The 17,786-nt window shown below is 41.4% G+C and overlaps 2 protein-coding genes across 7 annotated transcripts; both read right to left on the bottom strand.

Annotated features, from left to right (window-relative positions):
- Positions 1-1,470: 1,470 nt before the first annotated feature.
- LOC106572457 (YTH domain-containing family protein 1) lies at positions 1,471-8,941 on the bottom strand. Of its 6 annotated transcripts, none has more exons than XM_045696229.2 (7): positions 8,633-8,940; positions 8,112-8,136; positions 6,061-6,172; positions 5,421-5,500; positions 3,456-5,078; positions 3,160-3,204; positions 1,471-2,988 (listed from the first exon to the last, which is right to left on the bottom strand). In XM_045696229.2, exons 5-7 carry the CDS (start codon positions 5,058-5,060, stop codon positions 2,959-2,961), a joined length of 1,680 nt encoding a protein of 559 aa, XP_045552185.1. In that variant the 5' UTR covers positions 5,061-5,078; positions 5,421-5,500; positions 6,061-6,172; positions 8,112-8,136; positions 8,633-8,940; the 3' UTR covers positions 1,471-2,958. The 6 variants fall into 6 exon arrangements, with proteins under 6 accessions (XP_045552185.1, XP_045552184.1, XP_014002135.1 ...); XM_045696228.2 differs by having other exon boundaries at positions 5,421-5,515; positions 8,633-8,939; XM_014146660.3 differs by lacking the exon at positions 6,061-6,172 and having other exon boundaries at positions 8,633-8,941.
- A 1,216-nt stretch (positions 8,942-10,157) lies between these two features.
- Positions 10,158-17,712, bottom strand: nkain5 (sodium/potassium transporting ATPase interacting 5). Its single transcript, XM_014146658.3, has 6 exons — positions 17,169-17,712; positions 16,064-16,201; positions 14,583-14,663; positions 14,220-14,417; positions 13,599-13,656; positions 10,158-12,525 (listed from the first exon to the last, which is right to left on the bottom strand). Exons 1-6 carry the CDS (start codon positions 17,220-17,222, stop codon positions 12,515-12,517), a joined length of 540 nt encoding a protein of 179 aa, XP_014002133.1. The 5' UTR covers positions 17,223-17,712; the 3' UTR covers positions 10,158-12,514.
- Between the last annotated feature and the right edge of the window lie 74 nt (positions 17,713-17,786).

Here is a 17,786-nt window from a genome sequence, read left to right as displayed (position 1 = left end):
GTGCGTCAGATATGAAAACGAATTGATGCTTCTGTGGATAATGCTTCTGGAATGAGAGTGGTACCCTGTTGAAACTGGACCAATGTGTATGGACACTGATCGGTGTTTTTTTTCTGACACTGTGGATCCATATGAGATAGGATTCTATGCTATACCTACATCAAATACATTTTAACAGCATGCGCCAAATGCTCTATCGACGTTGTGTAGATATGCCTTTGTGATCCGAGTCAACTTTACATTCCTGAAGAAAAGGTAATGAGGTAATGGTGATCTGGAAACGGTCTTACGGTCTTGCTCGTGTTTATTGGCCTTATTCCAAGGAATCAATTAATCTGTAATCTAGGTACATTTATAGGGAAAAATTGGATTACCGCTTTTCGTGTTCACGGCAGACCTTGATTTAATAACAATACAATTAAGGCACGCGGTGAATGCCAAAAGAGGAATCACCTTAACGTCGATCCAAATCATGAAAGTAATTGTATTTTTAAGCAATAACAAATATCAACCTAGTTAGCCTACAGTGGTGAGAAACATAGTCTACTGCAACTATGAGCTCTTGGGACGAAACACTGGACAAATGGGTAAAGGTAAGGTAAAGTCAAGACAGATTTGACCTCCCTATTATAAGTAAACAGCCGTGGTTTGATGTGCTGTGAATTATGTACAGTTCTGTTAAATAATAAAGGCGTTTTGGGATTTGGATTATGCCATTGGTTTTAGCAGAGAAATGTTTTTGACCCAGGTGTGATACAGTTGAAGTCGGGAGTTTACATACACTTAGGTTGGAGTCATTAAAACTCGTTTTTCAACCACCCCACTAATTTCTTGTTAACAAACTATCGTTTTGGCAAGTCGGTTAGGACATCTACTTCGTGCATGACGCAAGTCATTTTTCCAAAAATTGTGGGCAGAACTGAAAAAGCGTGTGCGAGCAAGGAAGCCTACAAACCTGACTCAATTACACCAGCTCTTTCAGGAGGAATGGGCCAAAATTCACCCAACTTATTGTGGGAAGCTTGTGGTAGGCTACCCGAAACATTTCACCCAAGTTTAACAATTTAAAGGCAACGCTACCAAATACTAATTGAGTGTATGTAAACTTCTGACCCACTGGGAATGTGATGAAAGAAATAAAAGCTGAAATAAATAATTCTCTCTGCTATTATTCTGACATTTCACTTTCTTAAAATAAAGTGGTGATCCTAACTGACCGAAGACAGGGAATTTTTACTAGGATTAAATGTCAGGAATTGTGAAAAACTAAGTTTAAATGTATTTGGCTAAGGTGTATGTAAACTTTTGACTTCAACTGTATGTCAACATCCAGTATACTTTAGGCACCACTCTCTCATCTTAAAGAATAACAAGAATGGGTTTTCCCTCAAAGGGAAACATCGTTACAAAGGGAAAAGTACTTGGATGCAGACGTGATACCTTTCACTAACAATGGAACAAACCAAAAACCCTTAGACAGTATACCTTTAATAATGACGATGATCAAATCTAAGAATGTGATAGTGACCTTGATACAATGCATATTTAATTCAGGGGTGACTTAAACATTTGTTTTCTTAAATGTTCATATATTATCACGAATCACTTCCAATACCATTATATTAATCTGATTCCCTCAAATCACACTCCCTCTGTCTTTCCCACTTGCATACGGACATACACAGTATAGCAAGCCCTAAAAACAAAAACCAGGAAATCACACAGATACCATGAAGACCATTCTCTGGGTTTTCATACAGTCAACATTAAATCAGTAACATTAATTATAAGGATACACATGTCAGGCATTCTCAATTAGCTTTGCCAGTACAATAAAGCTTAACATTTCTGAGGATGAAGTGGAAGGGTTATAGCGACATTTTAATTCTGTATGGAAATGACAAGGCGCAGAAACAGAGTGACAGGCCGATCTGGAATTTAAAAGCAGTACATGCTACATTTTGTCCCCAAAATGACTTAAACAGGGACCCCCATTGTTGGAATGACAGGGAACAGAGAAAAGTAACAGATATGATAAAGGAAAGACATGATTTAAAATAAGGAAAAAGACAATCGTATTGTCCGGCTAAGAACCTGAACTGAGTAGGTTTGCATTTCCACCCCATCAAAAACAAAGAGAGGGACCTCCCTTGAGAGCAGATGTTCTAGACATCTTTCCTTTGAATCTTTATGCTGACACACTTGAGGTACAGTAGAGCAAATATAATTTAATTAACTTGTCAGAAAGAAATGTTAAGGCTCCACTCTGAAAAAATGTATGAAAACATATCTTCTTCCACATAGTTTGTTGTCACAACAGTGATAAGCCAAGTGATACATCGTCTCAAAAATGTTTTTATTTTCACTTTATCCATAATATCAATTATTTGCAGAAGCTTTTTGGATAGACAATCTTCTGCCATCCACAAATCACCCTCAGATGGACAAGGGCAAAACAGAACACTTCTTTTGATTATGCAAAATAAAACTGTTCCAAGTATAGTTATCAAACATTTGTCAAGATTCTGTTGTCACGTTCACTCTTCCTAAATCAGAACAAGCAATACAAGCACTGAAAGTTTCTCCAACACTCACACCACAAGTTGAACAGTCACTGAATATCAGCAGCATGTTTTTTTTAAAGACGTGCAGATATTTGTTAATCATAATTAAGGATGTGCGTGTGGGGGGTATAACAAATAGGAGACCAGGGTTAAAATACAGAATAAAGAACACTAAAAATGATGAAGCAATTTGATTGGTGTGCACAACTTGGAGACTGGGAACCAGACCAGGAGCAAGGTGGCTCAAAGTTTGATGTGGGCCAAAGTCATCACAATTAAATAGAAAAAGAAATATAAGTTACAAATTTCTTTATGTCCTCTTGTTTTTTTATGATCTAAATTTCAATATGTCCATCCAAGTACAACCGTTGATCAAGCTATAAGGAGTAGTCTTCTATTGTGGTTTACTTCGGTTTTGGTGTTCCTTGGTTGGGGAGAGGAAGAAAACTAAATGGTTACCATTAGAAAACTGTTAATAAATGAATAATCTTCCACCCCACAACCATGGTATATTATTCCCTTAGAGACATAGTAAACAATGTCGATGGGCAGAAGCCAAATAGAAGTGACATTTTACTCAGAAAAGTTTCTTTACCTGATCAAGTCGGGATCCTCGCTGTATTGGAATTGGCTCATAGGTCTGTTGAAAGAGAAGAGCAATTTCAGTATGGTTACACCTCCTGCACAAAACGCAATAAAATGGCAGCAAACAAATACAAAAGACATTTCGCTGTGATAGGACAAAATAAGAAATACAAACTCAGGTTTGCATCCCTATGTAAAGGAGATGTTTTATGGTTTTTGGATCATTACAAACATTGAGGAAACCCATCCTTAATTAATGATCAGTTCAGGATCTTTGCGATCAACAGGAGACTAATGATTGATTACCTTTCTGACAACCTCCTCTTCCTCCTGTCTCTTCTCATAGTGGGAGAAGTCATCAAAGATGGAGGTGGTGTGTTTGAAGCCCACGATGATCTTCAGCACTTGCTTGGCCTTCTCCAGAGGGACCTCCTGAGTGTCCCTAGAGTTGGTCACCGGCTTGTTGTCGTTGTTCTCCAGCCTGATGTGCCTCAGCTGGCTATTGGGCACGTCCTTCACAAACAGCCAGTCCACGTCAAACTTGCCTTTCCACTTGTCCTGCGCCCAGACGCCAGCACTGGTGCCATAATCCACGGGCGAGAGCATCTCTGCCACGCCGCAGAAGTGCCCGCTGCCATTAACGCTGAACAGCAGATAGACAGGGCCTTTGGCACTGATGGCACGAAAGGCTGAGTCCAGACGCTTGTTGCCGTGCTCTGTGCTGCACCAGATGGAGTACTTTATGGAGCGGTGGATATCGTCCTCAGAGTAGCTCTTGATGATGAACACTCGACCGTTCTTCAGGTTCCAGTCAAACTCCTTAGGGTTGTAGCTGTGGGCAGCCCGCAGCTTCTCCAGAACAGGGTGGTTCTCTAGACCTGAGCCAGAACCTGGAGGAACACCCCCTCCATTCCCAACACCCCCGCCACTAGAGGAACCGCTGCTGTCCATGCTGCCCCCTCCGTAGCCCGGATTACGGTTGCGCGGGGCAACCCAGCGGGTCTGAGGGGGCGGGCCTAAGTTGTGGTTCTGGTATGATTGTGGAGGGGGTGGGCCCATGGTCATCTGCTGCACAAGGGACTGGGCAGATTGAATGGACTGCTGAGGGGGAGGGGGGAGCCCGTGGGGAAGGTGGGCATGGCTATGAGAGTGGAGCTGCTGTTGTTGGTGGTGGGGGGGCAGCGGAGGGGCCACTTTGCTTATAGGCCCCTTGTTATCCCATGTCCCAATGTCCATGTTGTGTTTGATGGGCGGTGGTGGCAGAGCTCCCCCCATGGGCATGCCTGGCTTGGCCTTGGCCTTCAGCAGCTGTGGCTTGGCTGGTTTGCTGGCGATAGCGGCCCAGGACGTGGGCTTAGGAGGGGGCATGCCAATTGGTGTTCCACCATTGCCTGTAGCAACAGCCTGAGCTACAGCACCACTACCGCCAATCACAGAACTCACGCTCTTCACACCTGAGCCACTGCTCGACACATCCCCACCCATCTTCAGCCCCAGCATCCCTTGTTCAAGGCTGTTCATACCTGGTGCCTTGCTCAGAGTGTCACTGTGGAACCCTGTTTGGCCATCAGGGACTAGTGTGCCCCCCAGGGAGCTGGGAGGGTAGCTGTAGCTGCCCCCATAGGCTGAACTCTGAGTCTGCTGGCCTTGAGACCCACTGGTACCCCAGGTGGAGAAGGCCGGGTTCTCAGGGAAAAAGTTAAACCTATGCGGGTAGATGCTGCTGCCAAGCCCCCCAGGCTGGCCAAACACAGTGTCATGCATGAAGTGGTGGTCTCCATTGCTGAGGGGCGCATAGGGAGTCAGGTAAGGGATAGGGGGGTCGCCACCGGTGGACCAAGGGGCCTCGCTAAGAGGGTAGGGAAATCCAATGGAGGGGGCATAGTAGCTGGACAGGTAAGGGTCAGTCATGGATTGGTAGCTGTTGTTCTAGAAAACAGAAAAAGAGGAGTGCAAGTACAATTACTTTTTTAAATCCTGACACAAACTAAATGTCAACAACATGACTTACCACCATCAATACCCCAATGACCGTTAGCTTATACCCCAACAACCCTGATTTTAAGACTGAAAAGGGTATGCGTGCAGTACTTAGACATCACACATCATCTGTAATGATGTCAATGGAGTAATAATATCTGCTAAAAAGGTAGCCAAGAAAACATCCATCCTCCTGTGAAACAGTATTGATTTGTGGTCCTCCCCTGCAGCCAAGTTGAAAAATATTCTATAATGACAAAGATACACACCATTATTTCAAAAGTCACTCACCTGATTGGATTGGCCAGTGAGATAGGGCTCAAAGTCATTATCATGGGCAGTTTCCTTCTGGTGGAGTGAGCCATTTTGCACTGAAACCGGAAAGACTGATAGTAGGGTTATTTATCACTGTCAAATAAAATTGTATTTGTCACATGCTTCTTAAACAACAGGTGCAGACTAACAATGAAATGCTTACTTAACAATACAGACAAACAGACAAACACACAAGTCTCCCTCCTTCATTCACCAAAAACCAAGACATGCTTAGTGTATGCCTGCCTGAGAAGACCATAGAAATCGGATGTTGGCAATGTTGTTCTGTAGTACAGTAACACTTGCATAACAAGGCATCACTGAAATCATGTCAAAGAATCTGGTGTGATGACTGTTAGCTAGACTGTATTTGCGAGAGAATTGTGCTTGGGTCATATAACCGAGGTTACTTCAGTAAACCTCCGGTAGCAGCTACAGTGCATTCAGAAAGTATTAAGACCCCTTGACTTTTTCCACATTATGTTACGTTACAGGCTTATTCTAAAATTGATTAAATCACCCCCCCCCCCTCAATCTACACAATACCACATCATGACAAAGCGAAAACGGGTTTTTAGACATTTGTGCAAATATATAAATAAAAAAACAGAAATACCTTCTTTACATAAGTATTCAGACCTTTGCTATGAGACTCTATATTACGCTCAGGTGCATCCTTTTTCCATTGATCATCCTTGAGATATTTCGACAACTTGATTGGAGTTCACCTGTGGTAAATTCAATTGATTGGACATGATTTATAAAGGCACACACCTGTCTATGTTAGGTCCCACAGTTGACAGTGCATGTCAGAGCAAAAACCAAGCCATATGGTCGAAGGAATTGTCTGTAGAGCGCCGAGACAGGATGGTGTCGAGGCACAGATCTGGGGAAGGGTACCAAAAAAATGTCTGCAGCATTGAAGGTCCCCAAGAACACAGTGGCCTCCATCATTCTTAAATGTAAGAAGTTTGGAACCACCAAGACTCTCCCAACAGCTGGCTGCCCGGCCAAACTGACCCATCGGGCGAGAAGGGCCTTGGTCAGGGAGGTGACCAAGAACCCGATGGTCACTGACAGAGCTACAGAGTTCCTCTGTGGAGATGGGTGAACCTTTCAGATGGACAACCATCTTTGCAGCACCACCAATCAGGCCTTTATGGTAGAGTGGCCAGAAAAGGCACCTAAAAACTCCCAGACCATGAGAAACAAGATTCTCTGGTCTAATGAAATCAAGGTTGAACTCTTTGGCCTGAATGCCAAGCATCACATCTGGAGGAAACCTGCCACCATCCCTACGGTGAAGCATGGTGATGGCTGTATCATGCTGGGGGGATATTTTTTTGCTGGGGGGATATTTTTTTGCGGGAGGGACTGGGAGACTAGTATGGATCGAGGGTAAGATGAACGGGGAAAAGTACAAAGAGATCCTTGATGAAAACCTGCTCAGGAACTCAGACTGGGGCGAAGGTTTACCTTCCAACAGGACAACGACACTAAGCACACAGTTAAGACAAAGCAGGAGTGGCTTTGGGACAAGTCTCTGAATGTACTTGAGTGGCCCAGCCTGAGCCCAGACTTGAACCAGCAACACTCCCCATCCAACCTGACAGAGCTTGAGAGGATCTGCAGAGAAGAATGGGAAAAACACCCAAATACAGGTGTGCCAAGCTTGTAGCGTCATACCCAATAAGACATGAGGCTGTAATCGCTGCCAAAAGGTGCTTCAACAAAGTAGAGAAAAGAGTGTGAATACTTATGTAAATGTAATAATTCCAGGGTTTTTGTTGCAAAAATGTCTAAAATACTGTTTTTGCTTTGTCATTATGGGGTATTGTGTGTAGATTGAGGGAATAAAATGTTTTTTTTTAATCTTTTTTCGGGGGGGGGGGGGGGGTGTAAGGCTGTAAGTAACAAAATGTGAGAAACGTCAAGTGGTCTGAATACTTTCTGAATGCATTGTAGATGCGGTTATAATAAACTGAGCGGCTTATGTTTTCTTCCAACAAATGTGGCTCTCTTTTGAACCGTTTAAGATGCAAAAGATTATGACCCCATCACTGAAACATAAGACTTTCCGAAACACGTATGCGTCTTCTGTTTCCCTCTACAATGCCACGCAGAACTCATTAGAACAGTGGACAAGAGCAGGCACTAAATCACACTGGGGGAAAAGAACATAAATGATCTTTCCTACACTGATGATAATAAAACTGCCTGATGATCTTCTGAATTTCCCAATATGTTTGATGCATTTCAGTCACTTAAAACCATACTTCCTTCAAATTGAAATACTGTAAAATGCACTGTCAGACTGATTTGTAAGACTGTCATAGCCCCAATTAAAAAGGTAAACATGGTCCGTTGATTACATCCCCTATTTACATGGTGGGGTCGCGATTTTTTGTATTTATATCAAAATAGGGTAGCAGGCCAAAAAGGTTTGGGAACCCCTACCCTTGCACGACTTGACTTGATCTTTGACCAATGTTACTGTATTGCAAGAGCCAGCATTGTATTTACACCGCAGGTGCATTGTTGCCAACTCAGTCAGTGCATGGTCTGTGCTCGCGACCCGCCACCGGCTGAGCAATCATCGTCTAGCTAGCAGCCAGCGACAAATATTGTCTAGCAAAGCTACTATAACGTTAGCTACATTGCTCTTACCTTTAGTGTCTTGTCCTTTTGAATTCTTCATTCCGTGTAATTGGTTTAAATGTAAAAAGAAAAAAAAAAAGAAAACATTTTAGCATTCTACTTTCTACCCAAAAATACACGCGCACTGAAAATTAGAAGTTCGCTTAGCTACATTAGCTGGCTAGCTAACTAAGGCTCAATCTTTGACATAGCGTTAGCACATATGAAAGGGGTTAGTTGTCATAATATTGGGCGTCGTTAATTTTGAAAACAACTTGCTAGCGCTGCTTAACCACTTTTGCTACAGATGAAAGTTTTCCTAACAATAATCGGAAATGCAGACTTTTAGCAAACCACATTGCTAAATGCGAACTAGCGGCTAACTACCTAACCATTACTCCATTTGAGTGAACGTTAGCTAGCTAGTTGGTAGCATCGCATCTCTCTGCAATTGCAACAGGGATGGATTGGACGCATAACCCCCTTTTATCAAATTTAAAGGCCTTCTTGATGCTGAATGGATATCTTCCCGGCAAATACAGCCTGCCTACCTGAGGGTCAATACTTGTTGCAGACATAATTCATGAAGCAAGCCACTGCATTTGTGTAGAACCCTTTCAATTAGACGTCTGTTTTCTTCGGATTCCAGTAGAGTAGCTAGCTTGCTGAAAGCAAGTTTTTTCTTCTTCTAGATACTACGTTACAGTAGCAAGCTAGCCCCACTGTTCAATTTTTCTAGTCCCCATGCGTTTACTTAAATCCAATTTGGAGGTGTTCCGAAGGGTCCACTGTTAAGAGTTTATTTGAGCTTCCCCCCCCCCCCCCCTCTCCACCAAATTTCATTTACTGTGCTTTGATGGCCCTATTCACTTCCCACAATGGCAGGTTCATCCGGGGTCTAAAGGAAGGGGATTGACGTCAGCGGCACAACTGGCGCGGTGCGTCAAAGACCAAACGTCGGAAGTAATTAATCTTCAATGGGAGTACCGCGGTAGTCGCGTTTCAATATCGACTGTGATTTTAACCTTCTGCCGCGATGACGAGCCAGCGCGCTAACCAATCGAAGGGAAGAGTGATGGGGGACGTCCAGAAACGGGCAGAATTCTTTGGGGCTCAATCTACTATATTCAAGGTAAAGCTTTGATTATCAAATAAAAACGTCCTAGAGAAATAACTCTCTATTGCAATTTAGATATACATTACGATATTATCTTGACTACTGCAAGTCACTTGAGTAGGCTTACTTGTGCACCGAAGGCATGGAATAGTCTACAATCCAGGCTTCATCTAGATATGTTAGTGCCATTGAATGAATTTAGAATGTTGATAGGAGACTCTGTTACAGAGGAGTGTAAATGCTTTTTTTTAGGCTGAATCATGTTGTATTATATTGTTGTATGTTTTAATTCTGTAATTATTGATTGTTGCTGCCTTCTTGGCCAGGTCTCCCTTGAAAAAGAGACTCTGGGTCTCAATGGGCTTTTCCTGGTTAAATACAAAATATTTTTTAAAGTACTATGAGACAAAGTGTGAAACAGTGCAGTGAAGCAATTTAGTGAGTTGTTTCCGTTCACACGTTTAAAATTAGGCATTTATTCTGTTGTTATTCTGTTGACCGACAAACACGTTGTTATAAGTGCTTAATAGAGATACTGTATCATAGGCTTTGAGTACACGACAGCTCTGCAATACTTATATCATATTCTGATTTGATGGACTGGACTCTGAGTTGAATAGATGTGAGCAAATATTGAATAATATTGAGTGATACTCACTGACCAACCCAATGTAGCCTAGAGGTTAGCGGCAGGTAGCCTAGTTGTTTGAGAGTTGGACTTGTAACCGAAAGGTTGCAAGATCAAGTCCCCGAGTTGACAAGGTAAAAAAAATCTGTCGTTCTGCCCCTGAACAAGGCAGTTAACCCACTGTTCCTAGGCCGTCATTGAAAATAAGAATTTGTTCTTAACTGACCTGCCTAGTTAAATAAAGCTAAAATAAAAATACAAATATTTTTATCAGTAGTAAGGAAAGTAAATTAGGAATATGACACTAACAAAACACATTGCACACATTAGCTAAAAGACAAGTGCTGTTTATTTCAACTAAATCCACTTAAAGATGCATTCAGGGCTTTTTCCAGCAGTGACATCTACATTCAGAAGATTTTCAGAGGTAGGCCTAGGAGATGCTTCCTGACTATATCTTTAAGATTTTTGTTTTTTACATGAACCACTGACAGTAACTTATTTCTATCACAATATTGAGGATTATTTACTAAATGTCTTTATTTTCCTCTGGTATCTGGAATCAGTACATTCTCATGTATGAACTACTGTACTGTACTGTACTGTACACACACACACACACACACACACACACACACACACACACACACACACACACACACACACACACACACACACACACACACACACACGCACACAGAGAAAGACACACACAAACACACACACACACACAGAAAGAGAGAGAGACACAGACGGACACACTGACAGACACCTTCACATACACTACCGTTCAAAAGTTTGGGGTCACTTAGAAATTTCATTGTTTTTGTCCATTGAAATAACATCACATTTATCAGAAATACAGTGTGGATATTGTTAATGTTGTAAATGGCTATTGTATTTTTAATGGATTATCTAATTGCAAAAGGGTTTTCTAATGATCAATCAGCCTTTTAAAATGATAAACTTTAATTAGCTAACACAATGTGCCATTGGAACACAGGAGTGATGGTTGCTGATAATGGGCCTCTGTACACCTCTGCAGATATTCCATAAAAAAAAAAAATCAGTTTTCAGCTACAATAGTCATTTACAACATTAACAATGTCTACACTGTACTTCTGATCAATTTGATGTTATTTTAATGGACAAAAAAATTGCTTTTCTTTCAAAAACAAGGACATTTCTAAGTGACCCCAAACTTTTGAACAGTAGTGTAGGTCCAAATCCTAAATTGAAATCTGTATACATAACTTTGATAATTTGCACGTGACTGTAATTTTCGTGCAAATCTCTCATTAACATCAATGTAGGACACACAATTATAGGATTCGGTCCATTGTCAACTGTTTGCATAAATGCTTATTTTTACAGAGTGCCATTATGTCATAATACAACAAATACTATTTCCTGTACACTGATACATGTTATGTCAGAAGTATCAGTAGTGTTTTGAGTGTACCTGTATTGACCTAGCCTGGGTGCCAGTCTGTTTCTGCTCTCTTGCCAACTAGGAATAGTCATGCCAAACAACTTGACAATGACAATGGAGCAGGCAAAAACACAAACAGATCTGCAGAGGTGTAAAGTAACAAATTACAACTACTCTCGTTACTATAATTGAGTAGCTTTTCCAAGTACTTGTACTTTTTTTTGTATTTTTTTAAAGTCAGTAATTTTACTTCTACTTGAGTAAAATTTCATATAAGTAACAGTACTTCTACTTGAGTAGGATATTTCAGTACTCTTTCCACCGCTGGTAATTGAGTGAAAGAGGGAATTTGTGTGAGTGTGTGTGTGTGTGTGAGTGAGTGAGTGAGTGTGTGAGTGAGTGAGTGAGTGAGTGAGTGAGTGAGTGAGTGAGTGAGTGAGTGAGTGAGTGAGTGAGTGAGTGAGTGAGTGAGTGAATGTCACCCGGTCCCATGGACAAGTAACAAGTAATGAAGGGGTGATGAATGGGTGTAGGATTAGACATGTTTATTTCTGGAGTCTGAAGTATATTGAAGTCTGTCAACTTTATTGTTTAGGCACTTTATTTTGTATTGCTTTTTAAAATCATAAATACACTTTGAATGTTTACTTTATTTTCTAATATTAATAGTATAATTTTGACAAATCCTTAGTTTCTTTACATGCAGATGTGCCTTGTTGCACTGAATTTAGGTCCTAGTTCCTTGCACTGAACATTCATTTCCTCTCTTTCTTTTTAAATATAATGCATGGAAAAGATAATGTGTAACAACTTTCAGGTAACCTTAGTGAAATTTGCTGAGTATCAAGTCAATGTTTTTATTTGAAAAGTAACTTCTTTATTTTTACTTTTATTTACTTTTATTTTAAATTAGCTACTTTTTTACTTTTACTTGAGTCGTTTTTTTACACCAGTAATTTGACGTCTACTTGAATAAAATGTCATTAAACTAACAGTACTTCTACTTGAGTAGGATATTTCTGTACTCTTTCCACCTTTGCAGATCTGGGATTGAGCAAGTATTGACCATCATTGCATTAAACAGAGAACTCATGCTGGTTTACTCGAGGATGCATTAAGAGTGCTGGTAGGCAGAGGAATTATGTTTTGTGAGCATTGTGGGAATGTCTTCTGTTTTACTGACTGGAGATATTCCCCTCTCTTGTACCTCTTCTGCCCTCCTTGCCTGTCAGTCATTTTCAACCCACTTGCAACCTTTACTTATAGTCTGTAAAACAAAACATGATGGCGAGATAATAAGGTAACTGCACAGTCTCACACAGAAACATATTGAATACACAAAAGAAAGTGCTACCTAGTACCTATGGTAAAAAGGTTATTTGGTTGTCCCCATAGGACAACCCTTTGAGTAACCCTTTTGGTTCCAGGTAGAACCCTTTTCGGGTAAAATGTAGAACCCATTCCACAGAGGGTTCTATCTGGAACCCAAAAGGGTTTTACCTGGAACCCAAAAGGGTTCTCCTATGGGGACAGCCGAAGAACCCTTTTGGAACCCTTTTTTCTAAGAGTGTACTACAATATCAAATATGTGCCAACGCACGCACACAGACACACACGTACGTTTGTATGGTCTTGGACGACACTGTGTGTGCTGAATATGTATGATTTTGTTCCCCCTGAGAAAGTAACGGTACATACAGCCCAATTCTGAACACTATCAGTACAACTGCGATGTTTTAGATGGATATTATAAACTGGGTGGTTCAAGCCCTGAATGATGATTGGCTGAAAGCCATGGTATATCAGACCGTATACCACAGGTATAACAAAAGTGTTGTTGTACTGCTCTAATTACGTTGGTAACCAGTTTATAATAGCAATAAGGCACCTCAGGGGTTTGTGGTATTTTGCCAATAGACCACGGCTAAGGGCTGTATCCAGGCACTCAACATTGCGTTGTGCTTAAGAACAGCCCTTAGCCGTGGTATATTGGCCATATATCTCACCCCCTCAGGCTTTCTGGATTAAATTAACCCCACCAATGAAATTAACTGAAAAATAAAAAAATGTAACAGAATTGTATGAATAAATATATAATGATGCAACACTAACTTGATCAATGCACTTTTTCTATGGAATCTCAAGACAGTTTGAACCAACTCATAATTAGAAGGGTATAAATTATTACAATAACTAAAAAGTGGGGGGGAAGGAAAAAAAGAGGCATTGACAGTATTACATTTATGTGCCTGTGACTTAATGCTTTAGTATCTGTTCTAGTTTATGTGTTTTCTTGCTTGTTGTGACCACGTGTAAAATGCACTTTGAAAATTCACATACAGCTGTCCTCCTCTGTGAAGGTGCTGACCACATAGCAGGCGTAGGCAAATCCCAAGAACTGTAGGCACAAACACAGAGACCACAAGTTCAACATTACATTACAATGAAGAACACAGCATAGATACGTTCTGAATTTATTTCGAAGAGGGAGAGAAATGGGTGGGGAGGAGGAGGTGGACAGACAGAGACAGCAAGGCAGCAGCTCTGGGAACCTGGCTCTGGAAATGACAGCCTCTTCTCATCATCAGCTTTTCAGCTCCTTCAAGCACCTGCCACGGAACTCCCACACACACGCTGATGGCCTCTCTTTTTCTTCCTCACCTTCCTTCCAGCCCTACTCTGCTTCCTCTCTTCCTCTTGCCTTACCCTTGCTCTCTACATCTGTGGTCTGTTCTCAATGCGATTTAGATGTAGTTACACTGGAATCTGTCAGAATTGTGACTGAATAGAATGTCATTGTGGATCCATTTGGGTGTTTCAGGATATTCTGGTGAGAGTGTTACAAAATACATATTCTGAGTGAACTCTGGGGAGAGTGTTGACAGTTGAATTCTGTTGAGAAATGTTTAACATTTTATAATGTTACAGGTTTTTTCACCTCTCCTGAGAGAGAGAACTCACAGAGATTAGGAGTTGTACGATGCAGTGCAGGACCTCTATGTATTGATATTCCAGCCAGCATCCCAGAGCAGAGATGAGTTCTGGGCTCTCCAGACTCTGCCATCTAGTGGCGGGAAGGTCCCTGTCATCACAGCCTGGACTGTTGTCTTTCCACCATGAACGGTGTGAGGATACACCCAGAGAAAGCAGGTCGCTCTCCTGCAGTGACACAGCATATGGGTTGTTCATGATAACATGTTTATGGTATATAATTGTTTTGGGAAAAAGAGACTGATTGATTCAATGCCAAAAGAACACACAATTCAAGGTGTGGCAAATATATTAGGCTAGTTGATAGTGGGTCTGAATATTAGTGACCAATACCTTGGAAAGGCCTCCCAGGTCCAAGTAGAGACAGCTCACAAAGACATTCCATGCCACCCATAGTAATGTCCACAGCAGGTACTGAGGGATTAACATATATTTGATGAGCATTTTAGACACATACAGTACATTCAGAAAGTATTCAGACCCCTTGACTCTTTCCACATTTTGTTACGTTACAGCCTTATTCTAAAATTGATTAAATATTTTTTTCCTCATCAATCTACACAGAATACCCCATAATGACAAAGCGAAAACAGGTTTTTAGAAACAGATATAGCTTATTACTTAAGTATTCAGACCCTTTGCTATGAGACTCGAAATTGAGCTCAGGTGCATCCTGTTTCCATTGATCATCCTTGAGATGTTTCTACAACTTGATTGAAGTCCACCTGTGGTAAATTCAATTGATTGGACATGATTTGAAAAGGCACACACCTGTCTATATAAGGTCCCACAGTTGACAGTGCGTGCCACAGCAAAAACCAAGCCATGAGGTCAAAGGAATTGTCCGTAGAGCTCCAAGACAGGATTGTTTCGAGGCACAGAGTTCCTTTGTGGAGATGGGAGAACCTTCCAGAAGGAAACCCATCTCTGCAGCATTCCACCAATCAGGCCTTTATGGTAGAGTGGCCAGACAGAAGCCACTCCTCAGTAAAAGGCACATGACAGGCCGCTTTGAGTTTGCCAAAATGCACTTAAAGGACTCTCAGACCATGAGAAACAAGATTCTCTGGTCTGATGAAAGCAAGATTGAACTCTTTGGCCTGAATGCCAAGCATCATGTCTGGAGGAAATCTGGCACCATTCCTACGGTGAAGCATGGTGGTGGCAGCATCATGCTGTGGGGATGTTTTTCAGTGGCAGGGACTGGGAGATTAGTCAGGATCGAGGGAAAGATGAAAGGAGCAAAGTGCAGAGAGATCCTTGATGAAAACCTGCTCCAGAGCGCTCAGGAACTCAGACTGGGGTGAAGGTTCACCTTCGAACAGGACAACGACACTAAGCACACAGCCAAGACAACGCATGAGTGTGGTTCAACAAAGTACTGAGTAAAGGGTTTGAATACTTATGTAAATGTGATATTTAAACATTTTTATTTTATAAATGAGCACAAAAGAATAGTAAACGGTTTTTGATTTTTCATTATGGAATATTGTTTGTAGATTGATGAGGGAGAAAAAACTATTTAATCAATTTTAGAATAAGCCTGTAAGGTAACAAAATGTGGAAAAAATCAAAAGGACTGAATACTTTCCGAATGCACTCTAATGTGTATCTATTTATATGGCGGCAAATCACTATACATGACAGAATTGAAACAGTGGCCAACGCTATTCCACAATAGTTATACAAATGGCTTTGCCTTCAACACAGTTCCATTCTCTATGAAGAATTGACACATTTCATTGAATTATCCATGTTGATTACAAGGTGGGGGCAGATTAACACAAAAGTAGTGTGGTCTAGATGTGACTTACTAGAACAACATAGCGTGGTCTGTACTGAATGGTGCCGAAGAGGCCGAGGATAACCGTAATTATGTGCAGGAAGTTGACCATGATGGGAGCCCACTGGTACCCAAGGAAGTCAAAAGCCTGCCTCTCCAATGCTGTCATCTGGTGTGTCAAAGGGAGAGAGCGGGAGGGAGAGAAAGAGACGGGTGTTAAGAAACTCTATTACAGTATTATGCATGATAACGTATCTTATCAAGTCATCCACTCACTGGGTCCAGACTCTTCAGAGATTCTAATCTAAACATTCTGAATCAATGAGAGATGGATGATGGTGTTGTGACTTGTTAAATGGACATTTCCCTCCTATATACCCTATAAAGCATCCACTGCACATATTTTTTCCCCTATGCTGACTGCTCTCTCTGGGTTGTCAAGGTAACTGAGCCACTGGGGACAAAGCATGTTTCATGGAGAGGGGAAGAGCAGGGATATGAGTTCTGTCCTCTGAGTTCGCCCTTCTCAATCACTCAAAAGGGGGGCAGGGTGGGAAGAAAGAGCAGGGACAAAGTCTGAGGTTCAGACAGAGTGGGGGTTGGCCCCCTTTCCCAATCGGCAACTCATACTAGCAAGATAAACATGAAAATGTTGTACACTAAAACACACAATAAATTAGCATGAATACAAAAATCTTAGCTAGATAAAAATGTATATTAACTGATGTTTGATTGACCCGTAATATTTATATTATATTAATAGAACTTACATATGTTTTTCTCAGAACACAAATATAGGCTATGTGTCCAACTATCAGGCTACATAATTTTACTACAACCTATTTTTATTCAATTTAGTTGGATATGGAAATGTTAAGACTCTTTGACTTGGGTTTCGTGAGTCGTGGGAACCAGCTATAATGTACAAATGTTTATATCTCAAATTGTAAAATTTGCCTACTTCCTTTCCTCATTCTGAAAATATTAACAATATCGGTATTGAATTTCAACAACATCAACCAGCAGAAGTGGCAGTAATCATTCAAGAGAAGAAGTAAAGCAAGGCAATGGTAGCAGGTGTGTTTTGAAAGTATGTATACAGTAGAGATAGCATCATCACAGAAGAATGATCTCACCAATTGGAGAGTGCAGAAGAAGATCAGCATACATCGTCCTGAACAGCACCCCATTATCTCTCTCCGTAAACAGGTTTCAAATACGCGAATCGAAACCCCAATATGACTTTTAATAAATTCAGAGGGGCAAATTTAATAGTCTTATATCCAAACAAGCTCTCTGGTGCGGGGACGTGTTGTGGTTTGCGGAGGTGGAATAAAACTGGCCGAGATGAAAAACACGTAAGGTCTGTGTTACAACGAGGGGGAGGGTAGGGGGCATAGTAATAGCCCTACTCCGATGCTCGGGTAGGTGTGGCGCTAAGGACGCTTGGACTACTAGTGTAAAACGCCAACATGTGGTGGTGCTGGTGTAAGGGACAATGGCATACACGTTGAGTAGACCCAGACAAAATGGTCTCCGTGATATTTTCTCAAATACAGGACAAACATATATTGGTCCATTCTTACCCCCCAAATTGTTAACTTTCACGCAACCCTCATCTGTGGTCACTTACAAACATTCCGTGGACCGTGGAAGTAGGCGCCTACTAAAAATGGAAGTCAAACTCATGTAGTCTATAAGCCAAACAGGGAAACGCGAGCACAGGGAAACCTGCGCACGTCATTGTGCGTGTG

Source organism: Salmo salar, chromosome 15 (assembly GCF_965601325.2).
Source record: "Salmo salar chromosome 15, fSalSal1, whole genome shotgun sequence".
NCBI lineage: Eukaryota > Metazoa > Chordata > Actinopteri > Salmoniformes > Salmonidae > Salmo > Salmo salar.
Note: the sequence above shows the minus strand (reverse complement) of the source record. Positions and strands in the feature narration are given on the sequence as shown.

Excerpts from the sequence above, each read along its gene's own strand:
- nkain5 (XM_014146658.3), bottom strand. The coding sequence starts at position 17,222 with ATGGGGTGCTGTTCAGGACGATGTATGCTGATCTTCTTCTGCACTCTC. Across the intron at positions 16,202-17,168 it reads TCTTCTGCACTCTCCAATTG|ATGACAGCATTGGAGAGGCA; the intron begins GTGAGATCATTC and ends TTGACACACCAG. Across the intron at positions 13,657-14,219 it reads TCGTACAACTCCTAATCTCT|TTCTTGGGATTTGCCTACGC; the intron begins GTGAGTTCTCTC and ends TTGTGCCTACAG.
- LOC106572457 (XM_014146659.3), bottom strand. The coding sequence starts at position 8,659 with ATGTCTGCAACAAGTATTGACCCTCAG. Across the intron at positions 5,516-8,111 it reads AAAAGGACAAGACACTAAAG|TCTTTCCGGTTTCAGTGCAA; the intron begins GTAAGAGCAATG and ends CCCTACTATCAG. Across the intron at positions 2,989-3,159 it reads GAGGATCCCGACTTGATCAG|GAACACCAAAACCGAAGTAA; the intron begins GTAAAGAAACTT and ends TCCCCAACCAAG.